The sequence below is a fragment of the Phacochoerus africanus genome, chromosome 5, assembly GCF_016906955.1.
Source record: "Phacochoerus africanus isolate WHEZ1 chromosome 5, ROS_Pafr_v1, whole genome shotgun sequence".
NCBI classification, from domain to species: domain Eukaryota; kingdom Metazoa; phylum Chordata; class Mammalia; order Artiodactyla; family Suidae; genus Phacochoerus; species Phacochoerus africanus.
The window spans coordinates 60,416,846-60,438,763 of record NC_062548.1 but is presented as its reverse complement, the minus strand read 5'-3'; the positions used below and the strand labels follow the sequence as shown (position 1 = coordinate 60,438,763).

At 47.2% G+C, this 21,918-nt stretch overlaps 1 protein-coding gene across 6 annotated transcripts in view; it reads right to left on the bottom strand.

Moving 5' to 3' along the window:
* Positions 1–3,724: 3,724 nt before the first annotated feature.
* The window catches only part of TMEM131 (transmembrane protein 131), a 191,104-nt gene continuing 172,910 nt past the window's right edge, over positions 3,725–21,918 (bottom strand). For 2 of the 6 annotated variants that reach the window (XM_047781501.1, XM_047781506.1), the window contains 11 exons: positions 21,548–21,723; positions 18,562–18,651; positions 18,353–18,480; positions 11,805–11,929; positions 11,478–11,627; positions 8,938–9,103; positions 7,696–7,817; positions 7,505–7,601; positions 6,421–6,521; positions 5,698–5,858; positions 3,725–4,774 (listed from right to left, as the gene is read on the bottom strand). In XM_047781501.1, the coding sequence (XP_047637457.1) occupies positions 4,493–4,774; positions 5,698–5,858; positions 6,421–6,521; positions 7,505–7,601; positions 7,696–7,817; positions 8,938–9,103; positions 11,478–11,627; positions 11,805–11,929; positions 18,353–18,480; positions 18,562–18,651; positions 21,548–21,723 (1,598 nt within the window). In that variant the 3' untranslated portion in view covers positions 3,725–4,492. The remainder of the gene's footprint in view (positions 4,775–5,697; positions 5,859–6,420; positions 6,522–7,504; positions 7,602–7,695; positions 7,818–8,937; positions 9,104–11,477; positions 11,628–11,804; positions 11,930–18,352; positions 18,481–18,561; positions 18,652–21,547; positions 21,724–21,918) is intronic. The other 4 variants (XM_047781503.1, XM_047781502.1, XM_047781504.1 and 1 more) reach the window with 4 other exon arrangements.

Genomic DNA, 21,918 nt, shown 5'->3' with positions numbered 1-21,918 from the left:
GAGTGTAATTTAGTTCAATAGGGACATTTCCTGTTTTTGAGTGCCTTTTAGTTATAGAAACCAGAGGTCATAAAGAGGTAGATCCTAGTTCTAGGATCTAAGATCGGGGTGAGATTTCAGAACATATCAGGTAGCATGTTATTAATTCATGGGCCCTGGATGTAGTTGATCTTATAAACGTTAATGGCAATCTTTTTTTTTTCTTCTTTTTTTTCTTTTTTTCCCTTTCTTTTTACAGCAACACCTGCAGCATATGAAAGTTCCCAGGCTAGGGGTCCAGTTGAAGCTACAGCTGCCAGCCTACCCCACAGCCATAGCAACACCAGATCTGAGCCGCATCTGTGATGACACCACAGCTCGTGACAACGCCAGATCTTTAACCCACTAAGTGGAGCCAGGGATTAAACCTGTATCCTCATGGATACTAGTTAGGTTCTCAACCCACTGAGTCACAACAGGAACTCTGCTAATGGTGATCTTTCACGTCACAGAATTTCAAAGGTTTTTGAGAGGTTTGCTAATGTTCCTTTGAAATTTTCATTAGTTTTGTTTTTCTAGAGGATTGCAGAAGGTAAAGGACAGTGAGATTTGTGGATTAAAGGCAACACTTTATAATGTTTCTCATAACAGGGCTGGAAAAATGAGTCTCTTATTTGAGAGATAGGTGGCAATTTTCCAAGTTGGAAAAACAATTAAGGACTTTTTGGAGTTTTTTTTTTTGCTTTAGTTACATCTGTTGGGCCCTAGCAAGGAAATTTTCATCCTTCAGTACATATAAGCACCAACCAGAGTGTATGTATAATCTCCAGCAGGAGGCATTTGTATGAAGTCCTGTGGAGGTGTTGGAAGGGCCTTCAAGCTTCCAGTTCCTGCCCAGGTCCTCTTCACATTTTGTCAGGATTGTTTCATTTTCGGGGAAGACCTACCCTGTTACATTAGCCCCGGAGTGTTGACTTTATATTATTGCCAGTTTATCTCTACAATTACGGGTAATATCATGAAAGATTTTGTTAGACTCCACTGTAAATATTTTTGGTATATAAATAAGCCAACTCTCCTAAGATGTCATGTGTATAACTCCCCCCCCACCCACCGCACCCCATTTTCTTTTTTCCTAATCGGGGGTTGCTCTGACGGTTAATAACAGCCTCTCTCAACTTTTCCCACCAGTGAGATTAGGGAGTATTTGTCTTTAGCACTGGCTAGTCCAAGCCTTACCATTAGGATCTGGGTCTTTGTATTCTTCTTAAATAGCAGTAAAGCATCTAAAATGTCTTTGTAATTCAACATTTATAGGCTTTTGCCAAACTTAGAAGCCTTTGTTTCTAAAGCACTCAAGTTTGGTGAATTACTTCCCCACCCCATTTATTTATACTACTAGTCTAAATATTTATTATTTTTTTGCCAGCTTGCATAGGTATGGGCACATATTTCAGGCATCTGAGTATGATTTAATTTCTGGAATTGGTCTATATTTTAAGGGTGAATTTAAGGCTGTGATAGCTTTTTTTTTTTTTTTTTAAGGAGCAAATAATATTAAATCAGAGGAATCTTATAAAATTACTAAGGTATGTAAAAAGAGCACAGAGAGCTAACAATTTGGTGACAGAGGGACTTTTCATTTGGTGTAATTTATTTTATATGAAAACCCAAATAAATTTTACTCCTTTGGTACATTATTTACATAAGACAGATTTTAAAAGGATTAATATATATTTATTTTTATGCATAAATATATAAATATACGATAGGTGATTTAGAGTTTTTCTATAGCTTTAAAATATGCTATTTAACTTTTCAGTATAAATAACACTACATTTATTAGGATGAATTTTAAAAACTAAAAAAATCAATAGAAGATCATACCTTCTATTATCAAATACATGTAATCTGAATGTCTCTACAGTTTTTGTACTATTAATTATGACTTATAATAGTCAACTTGTACATTTTCTCAGACATGAGACTTCCAGATAGAAGTATAAAAACTGTCAAGTTATTTTATGAGTACTTACTTCATATTATTTTAAAATTTTGAAAGGGCAAAAACATTATTCGAAGCTATTTGCGACAGTTTAAGAAATAAGGGTAAATTGAAAAACTTTTCCGGTTTTTTTCTTTTCAGAAACTGTAATCAGTTTTAAAGATTAATATAGCCCTAAGTTTTTAAAGTTAACAATCTGGATATTAAAAAGATATTGTCTTCATGAATTGCAAGAACTTATAAATACATTTATAAATATATAAACATGTATAACAAATATATTTTTATATATGTTGTATTTAAATAAAATAATGGATAGCTTTTAAAGTTATGTATAAAACTTTTTATTTCAGCCTTGGGCTAGTTCAAAGCAAACGATTCTGCTCATCAAGTTTTCAGTGTAAATTGTTAGGCTGAATCCCATCAAGGTTTCAGGTCTAGTTGGTGAGTATGGTGCCACTCAAAACAGTCTCTGGAAAGCCCAGGGAATAGCAGAAACCTGTTTTTTTTTTTTTTTTTTTCACCTTTTCAGGTGTACGGTGTTTCTCAAGCCTGTGGATGAAGGTCCCACAGGGTGAAAGTTGGAAGGCGTTTGGGATTTTAAGGTAATTCTTACAAAGGAGCAAGTTTAGGATCCCCGAGATACCCTTATTGAGGTAAAGTTTGCCAACAAAACCTTTTCTTTTATAAATGCGGGTTTGGATGAAGCTCAGCTGTTCAATAGCTGTGTGCTACCTTATTAATTGCTTTGGTGAGAAAGCGAATCCTGAGCCTTATATAAGTCTTGATTTTGCAACTGTGCAGAGTCCTGCTAGTGAGACTGCAAAGGCCAGGTCTGCCACGAGCCTGAAGTGCAGAGCTCTGAACAGGAAGCTGGGGTCCCAAGTCTTAGACAGAGGACAAGCTGGGGAAGTGATGGGGCTGGTTCTGCTAAGCTTTGGTGCAAAGCAGAGAACACGTTTAACGAAGCCACTCTGGACTTTATGGGGACAGCTGGGTTTCTTCGTGATGTAACTGACCCCAACCAGAACATTTATATTTAGCATCTCTGGTTACCCAGCAAAGGCTGGCTTTAAAATAGACTGGAAAAAGGAGGATGAGAAAGGCAAGCTGGAGCAGGCAACACTTTCTGAAAGATGGAGCCAGACTGAGGCATCCTGGTCCACCAGAACATGCTTAGTACCTGTGTGGTCTCCACAGGCACCAAAGGAGGTGTTGTGGAGGTTTTTTTTTTTTTTTTGTCTTTTGTCTTTTTTGCTATTTCTTGGGCTGCTCCTGCGGCATATGGAGGTTCCCAGGCTAGGGGTCGAATCAGAGCTGTAGCCACCGGCCTATGCCAGAGCCACAGCAACGTGGGATCCAAGCCGCGTCTGCAACCTACACCACAGCTCACGGCCACGCCGGATCGTTAACCCACTGAGCAAGGGCAGGGACCGAACCCGCAACCTCATGGTTCCTAGTCGGATTCGTTAACCACTGCGCCACGACGGGAACTCCCGTTGTGGTGGTTTTTAAACTGGGAAAGGGTCAAAACATCTTTTAGATGGTTGAACTTTTTTCTATCAAGGACCTTTAGCAAATATTATGGAAGTACTCAGAATTTAATGAGACCACAGTGGCTCCATGTAAAGTCCAACTCCACAGAGATTAAGGCAACAACAGAATAGCTTTCTTTGGTGCAAGAGACTCCAAATACATGCATCATGTGTGTAAAACAAAACAAAACATGTAACAATTCAAGGCTTTTGAAAAAAGCATCATTTATTTCAAAGTACAACACAAAGTTGTATTTTTAAGAAATACACATTCAATCTTGTATCTCAAGACTTGGCTATGTGCATTTCAGTTTATCTTTAAAATAAATTCAGGTATACAAATGTTACATACCTCAAGTACAAACAGCACAGAAAATGCATATGGTCTCAACCGAATGTTTTTACATTCATTCACTGTTCTTAAAGTTGACTTACATTTCTGTTATCTGCTTTTAAACCAAGACAGCCTTATTTTAAAAAAATACTCTGTATTTTTCAGCACAAAGTCCTCATACAGTTTTAAAATTAGATCTTGGCGCATAATGTTGTGAAATTATTAAAAACCAAACTTGGTAATTTAATAAAATTGTCACATGCCAGGACTTCTGATTCAACTCAAGTTATTTCCTTAGCTGTAATGTCAAATTTGTGTTCATACAGATAAACAAAGAATGGGAGAAGACAGGTGGTGGAAACGTGGTAACAGTTAAGATTTTCAGATGTACAGGTCTTATCAGAGTTTGTGGCTGAGTCCAGACTTTTCTCTAAAAGCACAACAGCAAATCTCATATTATCATAATTGCAAGAAAGATCTGAAAGAAGCATAGTGGTACAAGCCTGCCCTGCTTGAGTCTATTCTGCAAAGATGAGGAGGGTGGGGACTGGGAAGCCTTAGAAAGATGTCTCAAAAACTGGCACATCATGATCTAGATGAGGGGCCCCCACTTTTTTATTTTGATTTTGTTGCCTAATCTCAATTCTCATGAGGGAAGTGCGAATTAGACCATGGGTCGGAGCTCCTCCTCCCGATCGTGGGGCTCCATATCCTCCAGGGGTTGTAGGTCTGGCCCAGGTCATCAGCGGGGCTGGTGGTGGAGGGCGCGTGAGGAGCTGAGTTCTCCGGGCCCATGAGGCCGATGCTCGTTAGCGTGTTGGCAGGGCTGGTGAAGGGGAGGCTGCTGTTCAGGTTGCTGGACCAGATGGAGCTGCTGAACGGTGTGGTGGACCACAGGCCGCTGGTATTGCCAAGGATTGACTGATGGAACAAAACACAATGGAGTGTCAGGCTTGAGGGGGCAGGCAGATGGTCACGTGGCAAGGGTTACACTAAAATGGGCCAGACCACCTGACTGACTTTAAAACAAGTATTCTATACATCTGGCCACCTGAGAGTCTGAGCGCACGGTCCTGATATTCTAAAGAGGGGCTGGCACACTGGAGCCAGAGGCTAAGTCAGGCCCACCTGCTCCTATACGGCCGTCTCCATGGGACGCTCCCCCTGTGCCACACAGCTGAGCTGGACAGGCTGCGCTGAAATAAATGGCCTGCAAGGCCTCTTTTAACAAATAGTGAAGGTGCTTGTAAAACTGGAGCCAGAACGATATGAAGTGAAGACAAACTCTGGAATCTAGGAAGTTAAAATACCTACTGTTGACCCTTCATGTTCAACTTAGTTTTCCTTATAATGAAGAAGTAATCATAGTGGGATCCTATTTTTCTGTCCTAATTTCATAAAAGCCAAAACCAGCAATCATTTTCCTTGGTAAGAATACTTTTTGGGAGCATGATCTTTGCAGAGCAATTGAGCTGAGAAGCAAACACACACACACTAGAAAAGCTCATGCTGAGACACGGGTGCTTTTCAGAAAACAGGTAAATGTGGTGCTCAGTCCCCCACTTGACCCTTGACCCGAGATGGGCCCCCAGCCACCCTGAGGTCTAATTTACAGACTGGGAGAGGGTGAAATGCGAGTTCAGGGACCGGCCCCCAGCTGCTCAGTTGTTCCTCCTGTCACTTCCTGACCATTCGGCTCTGAAGAGCACCTACCGATGGCCCCTTCGCAGAAGATGGGATGAGGACAGCACCAGCCATGCCCTCCCCACTTGCTGCTTATCTGTCAGCACCACCTGCGGGGCAGTGACAGTAGTGATGCCCACGGGCTTGAGCCCAGTACTCACTGTGGCTGTGTGGGTCGGGGAGCCGGAGCTGGCTGGCCAGGAAGGGCTCGGCTCTGTCGCTGGAGAGTCCCAAAAGTACGAGGGGCCACTGCTGAGCTCGTTCCAGCTCCCTGGTGAGGGCTGATTGCACGATCGCGGTAACCCGAGCTTGCTAAAAACTTCTGCAGGTGAGGAAGCACAGGCACGTTTGTCTTGGATCTGGCCGTGCCCCCCACACCGGCAGGTGGGGGTCCCCTTGAGGAAAATGGGTGCAGGGGTGGTACCGAGACCCCCAGCACACGATCTGAGTGCCTCCCCCACACCTAGCACTGGAGAGCTACTAGACCACAGCTAGTGTAAAACTTACATCGCTGCCCCTAACTCTGGAGCAGGAAAAAATAAGGAGCCACATCTCCGCCCTAGAATCCTTCCTTGAACACTGGCGCACTTTGGGCTGGGGTGGGGGAGGGAGGCAGAGAGGGCGGCTCCCCAGGGCCCCTCCTGGGCTGCCTGCATGTGGTGGCTGCATGTGGTGGCTGAGCCAGGCCCTCGAGCTCCATCCAGGAGAGAGGGGACCACCCATCCATCTCTGGCTGCTGGCGCCTGGTTGCTCAGGCACAGAGGACCACACCTCGTCACACCGTACACTAGATGCCCACCGTGCTCCCATCCCCCGTGTGCTCCTCCTCACCTGGCCCAGACCTGCTCCCCGCTCCCTCCTCCTCAGGCGCCTCAGTCACTCACCGCCAGTTAGGTTGAAAGAATTTCCAAAGGCCGAGAAGGAATTAAGGGGGGTGAAGTCAGGGCTGCTGGGGTTGCTGACGGGACTCCACAGACCCGAGCTGCTGGTGGGAGAGGGAGATGCCACCCAAAAATGGGTGACGGTTAGTGAAATGGACTCGCCACGTACAGGCTCGGAGCTGCTGCTTCACATGGGGCGTCTTGAGGGTGGACAAAAGGGAGGGCTGAACACAGCTTCCCAACGGAAGGATGGCAGGTAGGGGGTTATGGCCCAGAGGCTCTCAGGGCTCAGACTACCCTGGCCCAGGCTGAGAGCCCAGTTCTCAGCAAGTGTTTTGCAGAGGAGAGGTGCTCCTTCCTTCCTTCCCTTTACCTTCAGGCAACAGAGTATTCATGCAATAATTACAGCACATCTAGGCTTCGTTTCCTTTTAGCATCAAGCAGGTAAAACTAGGACTCTACTTGCAGAAGTTTTTATTATTTTATCGTCATTGTTACTTATCTGGGAGATGAACCACGGTTGTCACTGCATGCCCCCAGGCCACTGTGGTTGCTCTGGGTCAAAAAAGTGGCATGTCCAATAACTTACAATAAATGTAGTATTTCTTCCAATGTCCTCCTCTCAAATACATTTTTGTCCCCCCCACCCATTTTGGTCTTTTTAGGGCCGCATTTGCGGCATTTGGAAGTTCCCAGGCTAGGGGTCAAATCGGAGCTACAGCTGCTGGCCTACACCACAGCCACAGCAACACGGGAGCCTTAACCCCCTGAGCGAGGCCAGGGATGGAACCTGTGTCCTCATGGACACTAGTCAGGTTTGTTAACCGCTGAGCCATGATGGGAACTCCCATTTTGTTCTATTTCTAATTCTTGGATCACGTCCTTTTCACAACGATCATGGTAACAGAGAAGGATGAGAAGAAGCACAGACAGGGCCTCTGCCCCCACCCAACAGAGAGGCATCTGAGCACCTCTGACAAATGCCTGCCACCTGGGGGTAAATGCCAGAAGCACATGCGTGGACAGAAGATGCTAACCTGGCCTGAAACGCCCTCTGCCTTCCCGTGATCAGAAGAGCCTCCCGTACCTGTCCGAGCCATCGCTGTCAACAGGAGTGTGTGAAATGCCAAGGCTGCTGGAAAAATCTGTTTTGCTTGAAGAAACTTTAGCAAAGCCATTCCCACCTGTAACAACAGGCTCTGAGTCAGTCAGGCCGCAGGTACGTCCACCATGCCTGAGGACCGGTGGTGAAGAGTCTCTGGATGCCAAGCCACTCACCTGGGCTCTTGTCGTACCCGGCTGTGACTGCAGCGAAAGTGGGGTTGCCGTTCTTGCCAGGGAGCGAGGCTGCTTTTGTCAGTTTGTGCTTGCTTCCATTTGGCTGCTTTGTTTTAGGGTCACTTGAAGGAAGAAGCAGGGAGAGAAGAGCTCAGTCCTTGTCAGCACTGATGCCTATGGAAGCCCCTTTCAGGACTGGGTGCCCAGGGGGCTGTGGCTCCTGCAGGAATGAGCCATGCAGGGCCTGCACTGTGGCCGGACCCAAGGCTACTACTGCTGGGACCCAAGCACAGCCCGGGCAACCGACAGGGCACACCCGTGCCTCATGAGATGCTTTGGGATCTGAGACCATGTAGTCAGGTGGAAAATAGGGATGTGGGGAAAGGGAGAAACTCAAGGTGGCAGGAGGAGGCAAGCTCAGAGGTCACGATTTAGGGACCAGGAAAGGAGGCACTCTTGCTCTAGAGAGAACACTGAGAAGAGAGCCACTGGGCCACAAACAAGGAGTAGAAGGTGAGGCAGGGAAAATTCATGACTGTCCCTGCCCATATGCCTTCACTGTGAGCGGAGGGCCTGAGCAGGGCAGCGTCCACTGGGCCATGGTGGCCCCTGCCTCTTTGGGCACAAGTGCAACCAGGGCAGGGTGACTGCAGGTCCAGCTGGGTGCTGCCTGCTGTGGAAGGCAGGGATGGTGCCAGAACCTGACTGTGCTGGCCAGGAGGAGGTGACACATGATACCTGCCCAGTGCAGATACAAGCTTGGCATGTACCATCAAAGTCACTGTCATATTAACGGTCAGGCTCAGGCTCTGTGCCTCCCGTGAGGGCTTCTGGTCTGCTTGGCAGCACCCTTGCACCTGCTCCAGATCTGGCACCTTACTTGCCACGCTTACCTGCCTCAAGGTCAGAGTAAATGACTCTAAACCCATTTCCTAGACTAACAGGACAGCTCCTGTAGGTCTTCACTCAGTGCTGAGTATGCCAACTGTCTCCTGAGGCAGAAGCCAATTCTAGCAAGTTACATGGAGGCCCTCAGTCCATGGGGATGGGTGGGAAAAGGGCACCAGAATTGGGCACAGATGCAGCAGTGGGAGGGGGGGCTGAGCCCAGGCAGAGGGCAGGACAGCTGCACCCGGCAGAATACGTAAGGACAGGAGTCTGCGGACACCGAGGGCCGCCACTGAAGGGGAGCAAGCACCACTGTGGGGAGAACTCCCGAGCAGCAGCGGCCGGCATGCCTACCTGCTGGGGCTGCTGTTGACGATGCTGCTGTAGCTGCCCCGGGGCGCGAACAGGCATGGCGCGGCGGGCGGGGACGGGGAGGCGGGTGGAGGTGAGGCCGGGCGTTGTTTTAGAAAAATGTCTGCGTTGAGGGTTTGCAGAGAAAGTTTATAAAGACTATCGGTAGCTGGAAATTAAAAATAAAAGGTCTCAATGTGACATTTTGATTTTTACTCTGCAAAAGCAGTTCCTTTTGGTGTTCTGTCTGATACTAAGCAGAACTCAAGTGCCTCGAAGAAAAACCCTACATCTTTAATACGTTCTGTTTAAAGGTTTAAAGAAAAAAAGTCGTATTCTGCTTTCTGGGCCTTTCCAGGACTCACCAATGGGACTCATCTCCCCGCCCGTCCTGCAGGCCCCCTGGGTGGTGTGGTCCTCTCCCTCCCCCACCTCTGGCTGCACAAGGCCTTTCCACGGCCCCTGGGGACTGGCAGGTGAAGTCTCTGCTTGGACCTGAGACCCTCCGTGCCTCCACACAGGTTCCCGCAGCAGGGCCCGGGCCCACAGCTCTGCTGAGCAGGATGACACCCGCACTCGGCGGTGCCGCTCCCAGTCCGTTTTACAAGGATACGAATTCCTACTGTATTCCTGCTGCCCTTTAAGACACAGCTGTTTTTAAAATTTAAAACAAAAAAATATCACTGTCGTAATATTTCTTTTGCACTCACTAAGTAGAAACACATAACTTTTAGAGGAAGAAGGGACTGCCTTGCATCTGTCATGTGTACCTTGCTGCTGTTCCAGCTACCACGGGACAAAGGGAAGGAGAGGGCTTGGCCTCTGTGGCCTCTGGGTCTGCACAGTGGCCACCTGCGCTCAGCTATCTCCAGCACAACTGGTCATCCTGGCACAACCGCCTGGCCCATCCTTCTTGTTCCTCCTCCCTGCCCAGTGTGGCTCTGCCCAGTTTGGTGCACTGACCTCTGACCCCTCCTGGGGGGGCCTTTTGAGCCTGTTCCATGAGAATGGTCTGCTCTGTTCCCCCTCCCCTCCTGAACCCAAGCCTGCTCTGCCTGGTGGTCCCCCTCCCCAGTCACTCTCTTGGGGGGGCACTGGGTGCTTCTCCCCTTACCCTTAGGGCCAGGCCTAAGCAAGGATACGCATTCCCTGGCTGTGTCAAGTCCCCAGCATTGGACAGCCAAACAAAGCCCCCTTCTCTTGGAAGCCCGAGCTGCCCACTCCACGTCTTCAGCGCACAGGGCACCTGCTCTGCGTGCTCTGCCTTCCCCCATGGGGCCGGTGCGCCCACCCAGCCCACTCCCACCCTGCTCAGGCCAAGAATTCCTTCCTTGCCAGCCTTGGTGTTTGGTGACCCGATGCCCACAACCCCTTTCCTGCAGGACACGTCGTGCTTATGTCGTTACTGACACCCGCAGGGCTCATGTCACTTCACTGGACTCAAGATGACCCTGTGAAAGCAGCTCCCTGGGAAGACAGTACTTGTGCTGAAACACAGCTGCCTCTGTGGGGGAACCGTCCAAATCACAGGGAATAAGCCAGGCACCCAAGTCCAGCTGAAACCTCAGAGGCAAGCGATCCAAGGCACTGAAAGCATCAGCCTGGACGCAGGGATGGCCCAGAGGCTCGCTCAACATTTCTTGAATGAACAAGGATTTCAGATTCGATTTCTCATCCCAGGCAGAGAACAGTAATAAAAGGTGGCAGAAAAGTTTCACGGCACAATAAAGGGCTGCGGGTTTTAACCCAGGGAGCATCCCTTTCCAGTAGGTATTTACAAAGGCGTGTGTTTAATTCACACATCACCTGAATTTCCAAGTTCTTCGCCCTCATTCAACTCACCGAGGCCTCACTTCAAACCTGTTGCTCAACCTTGATTTTCCCTTTGGCACAAATGGGCCAAATGAGGTCCGCTCTGAGATGGTGGTGAGGGCAGACGAATCAGCCCTCAGAGACTGGTCCCCAAGCCCTGCCCCAGGTCCCCAGGCCTCGCTCTGCTAGTCTCTGTTGTCTTCTCTTCCAGGCCCAATTAAGTATCTATCATGAGGACGAGGACCGCCCCCCCCCCACACACACCCTATAGCAGCCAGTGCTCTGCCCTGAGTCACTACAGGCCAAGTCAAGAAGCTAGTGAAAAACAAATGAAGCCTTCACATAGGCAGTTTATGTTAAAGATGTGGGTCAACTGGGAATAAACTGAATGTTTCCAAAAAGAGTTACACTGTAAGTGTAGGAGAAAGCGGTGGGGGAAGGGCTGCTGAGTGCATGGCTCAGGCAGATCCTTCCATCGGGAACAGCAGGCAGTGGTGTGCTGGTTTGCCAGCTCCCTAAACCATCTGCTGATTTCTTGGGTATAAATACTCCCACCCCGGCCAGTTCAACTCAGCTATTCAGTGCTGGCAGGCTATTTACCAGCGGCTTTTGCTGGCTGCTACAAGTCCTCTCTAGCCAACCGGAGGCTGGGCCTCCTTGCACAGCAATCCACCCCTGCAGTTGGCCCACCTGGGCCGGGGACACTGCTGGTGAGGGGTCCCCATACTTACAGCTGCCGGGCTTGTGAACGGGCACCGAATCCCACTCTGGTGGTGGAGAGTCTTTTTCACCTTCTGAGCTACTGGTGTTGCCTAGTTCTTGACTATTTGGGAGGAATTTTGCTAGGGCGGGTGGCCTGTTATCCACTAACTTATTTGTACCTGCGCAAAATTCAGAAAATAAGGCTGTTATGGAGAATAATTCCTTTCTTTTGGGCCAATTTCAGAAAACCTTCTAATGAGAATGAGAACACAACTGTAGCCTCTCTGTGGTAACCACTAATGGATTACCAGGACCTCACAACTAAGGACTACTAGTAACAATGCAAATGCAAATACCTTTTGTTTTCTGGGAGTTCCGTGGTTTGGATCCACTTGTCAGCGTAGTTGGAAGAGGAATCTTGGTTGGGAGATTTCGACGTTGCTTACTGTCCAAGGGGGCAGTGTATGGTAGCTCTAAGGAACTGAAAGACAATCACAGATGGGAAATTCAAATGTGTCCCTTTGTTTCAGAGCATGAGGCAAGGTCGCTGACCCCTCTACAATTTCAACTGCTTGCTTTACTCATTTGGCTTCTGGAGGCTTATCCACCCACAGTCCTAAGGAATGGGGGCATTCCAAGCACTTCCAATGCTGTCAGGAGACACGGGCACCAGCAGATTTACCCCCTGCTCTTCTGCATGCAGACAAGGAAGTGAGGTCCCCTACTTAACACTAGGTAACGGGGTGGGAGCACCTACCTTGGATAACGTATCTGAAGCTACTTTTTTTTTTTTTAAATGGCAACACCTGTAGCATATCGAAGTTCCCAGTTCAGGGACTGAATCTGAGCTGCACCTGTAACCTACACCACAGCTGCAACACTGGCTCCTTTAACCCACTGCACCAGGCTGGGGACTGAACCCTCACCTCTGCAGTGACTTGAGCTGCTGCAGTTGGATCATAACCTACTGTGCCACATCAGGAACATCTTTTTTTTTTTTTTTTTTTTTTAAAGACTAAGTGTGCTTCCTAAGTTGAAGAAAAACTCTACAACGGCTTTACTGGCACCAACTAGCCATTCAGGAGTTGCTAAGTGCAAAGTCATTCTGCTTGTGAGTCCCAGCCAGTATCCAAACTGCCTGCAGGATTATTGACTATGGAGATTCTGAAAGTTCTCAAAGTTCTCAGACTTAGAAGTGTCAATGGTTCTGTTATTTGAAACTGTGAATGGTACATAATAAATGAGGGCTGAGTTCCTGGGTTACCTACAAAACCCCTAGAGGCCACAGCAACAGCATGACTGTGTTATTTGCAGGTCTAGGCTGAGTGGGTGAGATGAATATTCTTCTTTATTCTTGAATTCAGTGTTAATCGCAAGCAAAAATGTAAACATTGTTTTTATTGATTTATTTAGAAAATATTCCTTCTAAAATATTTAGAGGTAAGTTTAACATAATAAACATGTATAAACAGGACAATTAATTGCCTTTAGACTTCCTGTCACCAAGACAAAACGGGAGGCAAGCTGGGCTACTTTAGGCTTCCACAGCCCAGTGAAGAAAACATTAAAATCTGCCAAAAGAAGCAATCTCCAGGAGAAACAGAGGGGAGATGGCCCTCCTGGTGAACAATGGAAATACCTGTGGCATTAAAACATTCTTCACAAAGCTGCTTCTCTACTACCCACCAAGACCAAGCCGCAGGCCCGGGAGGCCCCTGACAGCCATTGGGCTGATGATGTCCAAGAAGGTTGTTAGTGGGTGAAGCCTGAGACAGCTGAGAGAACACATTGGCACCTTCCGAGAATTCTTCCAAAAATCACCAGTGGTCGCCACCTTGTGCCTAGTGATGGCTGGAAAGCCGTCAGTTCAAAGCTGAACAGATAGCCTGCTTTTCATTACAAATCTTATCAGGTTTACCAGTCCACGTGAATATTCTTAAAATGGCTACGTCTCTGGAATTTTCCTGCTCCCAACCCTCGGGTGTGTGATTCTAACACACTATTGCCCCCAACCCCCATCTTCAGGTTCTTAAGGGGCCACCTCATCCTCCCAGAGGGCAGCCAGTTTCTGCGGGGGTCTGGGCCAGTCACCATGCTAGTTCACACCAGACTTCAAAGGTCAGAATGGTTCAGACTTTCCAGATCCAGTGGCACCACAGCACCTACCACCAGCACCTCAAAAGTCTCACAAAGAAGGCAAGCAGATGACAGAACAACATAAAAAGTGTGGTTTCTGGAGTTCCCATTGTGGCTCAGTGGAAACAAATCTGACTAGTATCCATAAGGTTTGATCCCTGGCCTTGCTCAGTGGGTGAAGGATCCGGCGTTGCCTTGAGTTGTGTAGGTCACAGGCATGGCTGGGATCTGATGTTGCTGTGGCTGTGGGTAGGCCAGTGGCTGCAGCTCCAATGTGACCCTTAGCCTGGGAACTTCCATTTGACAAGGGTGCGGCCCTAAAAAGCCAAAAAAAAAAAAAAAAAGCATAAGAGTTCCCCTCGTGGCATAGTGGTTAACAAATCCGACTAGGAACCATGAGGTTGAGGGTTCGATCCCTGGCCTTGCTCAGTGGGTTAAGGATCTGAGCTGTGATGTAGGTCTCAGACATGGCTTGGATCCCCAGTTGCTATGGTTCTGGTGTAGGCCAGTGGCTACACCTCTGATTAGACCCCTAGCCTGGGAACTTCCATGTGCCGCAGGCATGGCCCTAAAAAGACAAAAACAAAACAAAAAAAACCAGTGTAGTTTCATAAATAAGTAAATAAATACATATTTAAATAATTTTAACAGAAGCTCTTTATAAACATTTCATAAGGTAGTAGGTAGTAGGTCAAAAGTCATTTTCTTTTCATTCTTTTCTTTATATTTCACAAATTTTCTATAATAATTATATTTGGAATTAGTCTAAGAGTAGACCAAAAATCCAAAGGGCTCGGTTAACCTAGAGAAGTAGAATCTGAGGTGGGATAACAAACTGACACGAATAAAATCCACTGTTTATGGCTAAGACTATTAATGCTACAATTTTATAAATCTTCTGTCCTACTTCTGACTGAGAGGGTTATTTAAAAATTCTACCTTTTAAAAAACAAAGGATCCCATGACAGAGATGTGTGGACCTCTGGTGGTGGCGGTGGAGGTGGGTGGGTATGAACTATTTTTAGGTAAGTCGTTTATAGGCCTGGGTTGGGAACTGTCTATGCAAAGCTTAACTCCGTGCCACTGTAGGGTTAGTTGGTTTTGGGAAGAAAGGGGCCAGACAACTCTTACTTTTGCTGACTCGTACCTTCCTAAGTTAAACCAGATGATTCCTGCTGAGGAATCTTTTTTAAGGCTTCTGAATAACATGGGTTAAGAGCCAATTTAATTTAAGTGATTCTAAAAGCCAAAAAAAAAAAAAAAAAGGAGAAAAGCAAAGAGGCGGCTCAGGTGCCAGACTCGAGTTTGCTTGGGTAGTGCTTGGTCCATGCCCCTGCCGGGGGTGAGGTGAGGCAAGGCGAGGGCCGTGCCAGGGCTGACGGGCCTGGAGGCCAGTGTGTGGACCATGCACCAGGGCCTTAGCTGAGTGTGCTGTTCACACAGATTTTTAGCTTGTTTTTGATTATTACATTTAGGTTACGGGAGCACATAAAATGTGGATAAACGGACAGAAAACCAAAAAATCAATGGACAGCTGGCATCCTAAACCAGGGATTCTGGGCCTTTCCTGGTCTCCCAAAGTCCTTTTAGTGTCTGACCTTCCTCATTTCCTGGCATCTCTGACCTAAAGTACAGTCGTATGAAGGTCTACAGGCTCACTTCTGCAGTGTAGAAGCTGGAAAAAAACACGGGTAGACCAGATCTCTGCCACGGTAATCCTCTGGCCCACACTCCTAGGAAGTGTTTTTTTTTTTTTTTGAAGCAACTTTTGGGAATAAGTAGGCTGGGGCTACACAGGCAAAGGAGCATTGGGCTGTTCCTCTGGTTATCACCATGTACTTCAATGTGGAAAATAAATTCTTCAAGATGTAAGGATTTGGGGTAGTCTGGCCTGGAGATGATTAATGATCCAGTAATAATAATATTCATTTTTGTTTTGTTTTTTGTTTTTGTCTTTTTGCCTTTTCTAGAGCCACTCCCGCGGCACATGGAGGTTCCCAGGCTAGGGGTCTAATCGGAGCTGTAGCCATCAGCCTACATGAAAGCCACAGCAACACAGGATCCGAGCCACGTCTGCGAGCCATACCACAGCTCATGGCAATGCTGGATCCTTAACCTACTGAGCAAGGCCAGGGATCGAACCCACAACTTTGTGGTTCCCAGTCGGATTTGCCAACCACTGCGCCACGACGGGAACTCCTAGAGACTCATTTTTGATCAAGTCAGTATGAACCAAAGCTATAGATTTTAGTATGAGAGGGTCAACTAATATATAGATATTTCTTTCTCAATAAATCTTTCCAAAGAAAGTCATAACATATGCCTTATTAATAATATCTCTTCAAAAAATGCACGCCTCTGTCCTGCAGATATGCCAAATCATATACAACACACTGAGCACTTGAGAAGGTCAGGGGTCATGGAGGTGGGACCAGCAGTGGCTTTACTTGAAGGACAGCACAGGGCCTTTATCACAACCCAGTGGAGATGGTGACCAGCTCTACTTAGAGAGGCCACCTTTCTGGTTATTTAAAAAAAACAAAAAACAACAAACAAACAAAAACCTTTGTTTAACTCTGAATTTGATTGATAGACTAAAAGATTCTGACTCTCAACACTTTTAGCCCTAAATTCATAAAAACACAAAGCAAGGTCAGTGAGTTTAGAGATTAGATACAGGAGACTAGAGGACTGGGTTTAACTGGGATTCATTCCTCCAGCTACAATTTAAAAGGACAATTTTGGGCCCACTGCTTAAACTGTCTTCTAGTGACAATTCCTCTCCTAACTCACACTCTGACTGCCACCCCTGCCTGGGCGCTGCAGTACTGGCAGCTCTGGGATTGGTCTGCCCGTGAACCCAACACCCTGCATAGTCAAAGTGAAGTCCTTTATGAACTTTCAAAGTCAAATCTGCTAACAATCAACTTATTTCAGTAAAAAAATCAGAATATGACACAAGTCAGTGGAATAGGGATGAGAGCTGGGATTACTAGGTATGGATGCTCTGCTTTAAAAATATCGAGCTCAGGCTTCAAGCAAAATAAACAGTTCAGATCCGGGGACAGTCACTCGTGGCATGGTTTCACTAAGATAATTCTTAGAAGCTGGGTTTTTAAATTTATGATCATAAGAATGATAGCATGACTATTCATTCTCACAAGATCTCAATCTATGTAAAAAACTAGGGTTTTTCATAATTTGGATTTTTTAGCCTCATTTACTTTGAAACATTCAGTCAGTCAACTAAGCCTGAAAAAGGCCCAGAAGAAGAATCCCTCACCAGCAGACAAGTTTTATTTCTGTCCCAGGTGCCAGCATCTTAGCACCAAAGTGCCTCGGGCTGAGTTCTCTTGGGGGATCCGAGTGTGTCAGCCATTACTGCACTGGCATTGCTCCTCTACCGGCTGGACTGTTCTCAGCAAACGCTGCCCACAGTCTGTACTCATTCTGCATAAAAGACTAGTTTTCAGATATAAATGCTCCATTACTCGTTACTGCCATATGCAGTGTTATTTCATGAGTTCAGGGACAAGGTTATGTTTTACTGCAGTAATCACTAATTTCTTATTCACCTTTGGTTCTACAGGACAGACAGTCCCCGTCTGAGTTAGGCTGTATAATCTAGGGATAGATAGAGTCTAGTTTACCGCTGTTTTTGTAGGGCTCCATTATTCCCAGAATGAGAGTTAAGAACAGACCTTCCGCAAAGCTAAGGCCAGTTCTATGCTGTCTTCTTTATTAATCTAAACCCAATCTCTTCACCTTTCTGAGTGGATACCCACTTATCACACAAGAAGGCAAATACCAGCTTCTATGCAGATGGCCGTTTTACATGATGAGCGAGGACGGGCCTGACCAACAACCCTAAAACCAACATTAGTTTCTTAGACCTAAAGTTTAATGAAAGTATGAAGTAACCTTAGTTGTAACCCAACAGTTCAACTTATTCCCTTACCTGGGGAAACATTCTGGAGGAGGCCCTCCCTGGGAGGTCCAGCAGGACCGGCCCATGGGGACTGGACGGGGGCAGTTTCAGGGTAGAACTGTCTGATGGTAATATCTGCACTGAGCACTTTTTTTAAAGTTAAGAATAAATTCTCTCAAGCTTTATGGCCTAGAATGCTAGATCCCAAGGGCAGCTCTGGGCTGGTGAGCAGACTCAGAGCTCTTGTCAAGAGGGTACCCTGTGGCTAAACCATCAAGGCCATCTTTGTGCAGAAGGAAAATGGCTCTCTGCCTGGTAACCCATGTCCCACCCACACTTTCCTCCTCTATTTTGACAAGTTTTATTTTTTATTTTTATTATTATTAAATTTTTTTGGTCTTTTTGTCTTTTGAGGGCCGCGGCATATGGAGGGCTGTGGCATATGGAGGTTCCCAGGCCAGGGGTCTAATTGGAGCTGCAGCTGCCAGTCTATGCCACAGCTATAGCCACGCCAGATCCTTAACCCAATGAGCGAAGCTAGGGATCAAACCCGCTACCTCATGGTTCCTACTTGGATTCTTTTCACTGCGCCATGACATGAACTCCCATTTTCACAAGTTTTAACTCTGCTTTTTCTGTCTGATGTCAGAAGCAAGGCTTTCTCTCATCAGCGACAGCAGACACCACCCATTAGAAAAACCTCCAGAGCAATGTAATGTGTACGTGGCTTTTGCTGCAACCCCCACCTAAAAACCAACCAAGCAAACGAAACAGTACTTAGTTTTCACCAGTAGTTCTTTTACATACTTCATTTCTCTAAACTCAACTTATTTTTCTTACCTGGGTTTCACATCTGCTGGGATTTCTTTCTTTATATTTAAGAGTTTTTTGCTTTTTTGTTTCACTTGAGACATTTCGTTTTCATGTTTTTCAGGCATGGCTTGTTTTCCCTTTTGTTTTTCTGTATCCTGTTAAAAAAAAAAAGTACACTGAATTGCTAAGAAGGATTAATAAAAGTGGCTGACACAGTCACTTTAATTTATACTCACATCCTGACTGGGGTGGGTGGGGTAAGTGGTGGCAACAAATTGGTAGCTTCTCGTCTTCTCGTTTTTAAGCACTGGGGAGCCAAACCTTGCCTTTTAGAGGAAAAGCGAAGTTAAGACTACAACACAAAGGTACATGCTCCTGGTGATGTTCCTAATCCTGAGCACAGGGAAGACGCGGGGTTTGAAAAGGAGCAGGCAGCATGGGCGTGCACATCCGCTCACCAAGTGCGCACAAGTGACAGTGTCATGGCAGGCGGGATGCCCACAGCCACTCACCATCCATGGGAGCGGCTCAGCTGTTCACTCTTTTATTCAACAACCTGCTACCCAGTCATCCCCCTGGTGCCAAGGCAATGGGGTCACCAAGAAGGCCCGGTCCCTTCCCCCGAGGATGGTGGAGTCTAGCTGGAGAGCAACACACGTGACAGGCAGAGATATTTCTGAGTTCTACAGAAACATGCAGTGGCTGTGACTGGGGCCCAGAGGAGCTGTCCTGAGGGCTCAAGTGTGGCGCCCAGGCTGGGGAGGCCACACCCCAGCTGCATCTGGACAGGCCCAGTAACGGCTGCTTCTTTCCGCTTCCTTGACCAGGTGAGCATGGAGACTGTGCCTTGTGTTTGAGAGCAAGCTGATGCTGCTTCCAAATCCACATGTGAGCTGGGGGCCTGCCGGAATCGGGGCAGACATCACTCAGGTACTGGTGGGGAACCCCAGAGAGCTGTGTGGGCAACTTGTGTGCACTATGCATGTGCAGAAGGACCACAGGATGGATGGGAAATAAAAATCCAAACGCCTGGTTCTTCCTGCCAGAGCATTTGGGCAGCACTATGTTCAGGATACAGAGGGTAATCGGGGGGAAGCTGTGTATATGAGGGAACTGCCCACATGGCATAGGAGCCCACTATGCAACAGCACCCAGGCGCACAGTTCATGGTCCTTCAGGAGCCTGGACTTTTAACAGGTCCCACAGGCTGGTCTACTTAGCTGCAGAGATAAGGTAAAACATCCTCCTGCCCATACACCTTTGGAGCCTATTCTGAGTTCTACAGTAAATAGTTCCAGGACATCCGACTCAGCTGGACCTTTGTAGGCTGTGAGCCCCTTGAGGACCAGAAGAACCTGTTCCTTTCATCCACTGCTGTTTCTCAAGCATCCAGCTCTCAGGTACTCAACACACACCTGCTGAATGAATGGGCAGAATGCGCTTGGAAAAGACATGAGGACAAGAGAAAGTGACCTGCTGAGTCTTTAATCTCCTTGGGAAGAAAATTAACACAACTGACAGATCAGTCACAAAGAAACAAAAGCACATGAACTCTATGGCAGAGTGCTGGGGGTTGTGGGGGCGTTATAAAAATTGCTCAGCAGGGAGAAGGGTTTCAGGCAGGGAGGTGGTGTTCTCAGCTGTGTCTGAAAGGAGGTAAAAGACAGGGAAGCTGGTGGGAAAAACAGGAGGAGAGGAACGGCAGAGAAGTGGGAATTACGCCAGTGCGGGCAGAGAGAATGCTGGCTGATGGCTCAGCTGGACAGGGGGCCACTGGAGGGTGGTCGGGAGTAAGCCTGAAAGGTGAAAAGTGTGGCACCATCGTGGGGAAATCTGTGCTGAAACACTTCCCTAATGCTTGCCTGGATGAGACCCACCCAAGGACAGCAGCTGGGCCTCTGCTTCTCTTGAAGTCATATGCCCCAGAGGAGCCAGAGGACAGAACTCAGGCCTTGTACTGAGGGGGCACAGAGCACCTGCCCAAGGTGGGGATGCATGGGGAGGGCAGCTGACAAGAAAGTGTCATGTAAAATTTTATTTTAAAAATTAATAGATGCAGATAACACTGCTATCTTTCAGAAATGATTCCTTAAACCACTAGATTAAGACTGAAAAAGAAATTCTGCTCTGTACTATTAAAGGCTATATTTGGATCATTTTAAATTTGAAATAGAGCTGTTTAAAAATAAAAATGCCAAATTAGAATTCTCTCTTCTTTCTTTTTTTAAAAATTAAGACCAAAGAAGAATTCTCCTCTACTGGGGAAGGTTGTCATCTCCGGCCAAGCGCCCAGATTCAGGGGGGACACGCGTGGAGCGGTGAGGGTAGAAGGGGACCCCCGCCTCACCAGCCAGGTCAGTGGAATCAACCCCAGCAATCAGGGGCTGCTGCCAGCTGGCCCCCACTTTCCTGTACACCACTTCCACCTCACACTCAGACACACTCAAGCACTAACATTACCCTCCACTGATCTGACAGCGGGAGTCTCCAGGCACTTTGCAGTATTACCCCTGATGCTCCTGACCACCCTGGGGCTGAAGGCGAGGGCTGAGGTGTATGGGGTGGGTGCCTGGTCCTGGAGCGGGGGTGGGGGGGCAGTGAGGCTGGGGTCACAGTCACTGCTCCTCCTGCCATGGGAGCTACTGTAGCAGTGGTGATACACAGGACAAAGCCAATATAATCAATCAAAGTGGTATAATTACTTCTCATCCTCTTTTGAAACTCAGGATCTGAAACAATTTTCATTGGCCAGAATAGTTATCATTTCAGAGAGTCTCTAACTTTCAAGCCGTGTTTCCACTTTTTTTTTTTCCTTTTTCTTTTTTTTAGGGCCACACCCAAGGCATACTGAAGCTCCCAGGCTAGGGGTTGAATTGGAGCTGCAGCTGCCGGCCTACCCCACAGCCAAAGCAACACCAGATCCGAGCCTGGTCTGTGACCCACGCCACAGCTCATGGCAATGCCGGATCCTTAACCCATGGAGCCTGAGCGAGGCCAGGGACTGAGCCCTCATCCTCATGGATACTAGTCGGGTTTGCTACCACTGGGTCTCAGTGGGAACTCCCAGTGTTTCTACTTTTTGTTTTACTTTATTAACAGGCTTCCAAATTCGTTCTGTGGGTAAATGAGGACATTCACCCGAACAGTGGTGCTTCTCTGGGGACATGAGCAGAGGGCATGCGGACGCTCTGGACACATGGTCATGTTAGCCCGGCCTTGTACCTCCTTAAGCAGAGGGTCCGTGTCTGGGTTGGAGGTCTCTGTGGTGGTGGAGGAGCTGTCGTCGTCGGCCAGGGCGTCCTTCAGCTCGTCTTCCTGGGGCTTTCCCCTTCCCTTCTTGTCCTTCTCCTCTTGCTTCTTAGGTGGCTTCACCTTACGCTGAAGAGGCTTTCCCTTCCCTGAGGATGAAAAGCAGAGAAAAGGATGCTTGCTGTTTAAATAGCTTAGAAGACATGGCCAGTGAAACTTTCTTTGGAAGAGGCTGAACTCTGATGAGTAATGGTTTCTTTCTCTACTTTCGTTCTTCTCCAAAGCTTTTCAAATTATGTTTGACTTTTTTGATTAGAATATTTTTTTTTTAAAAAATCAACTTT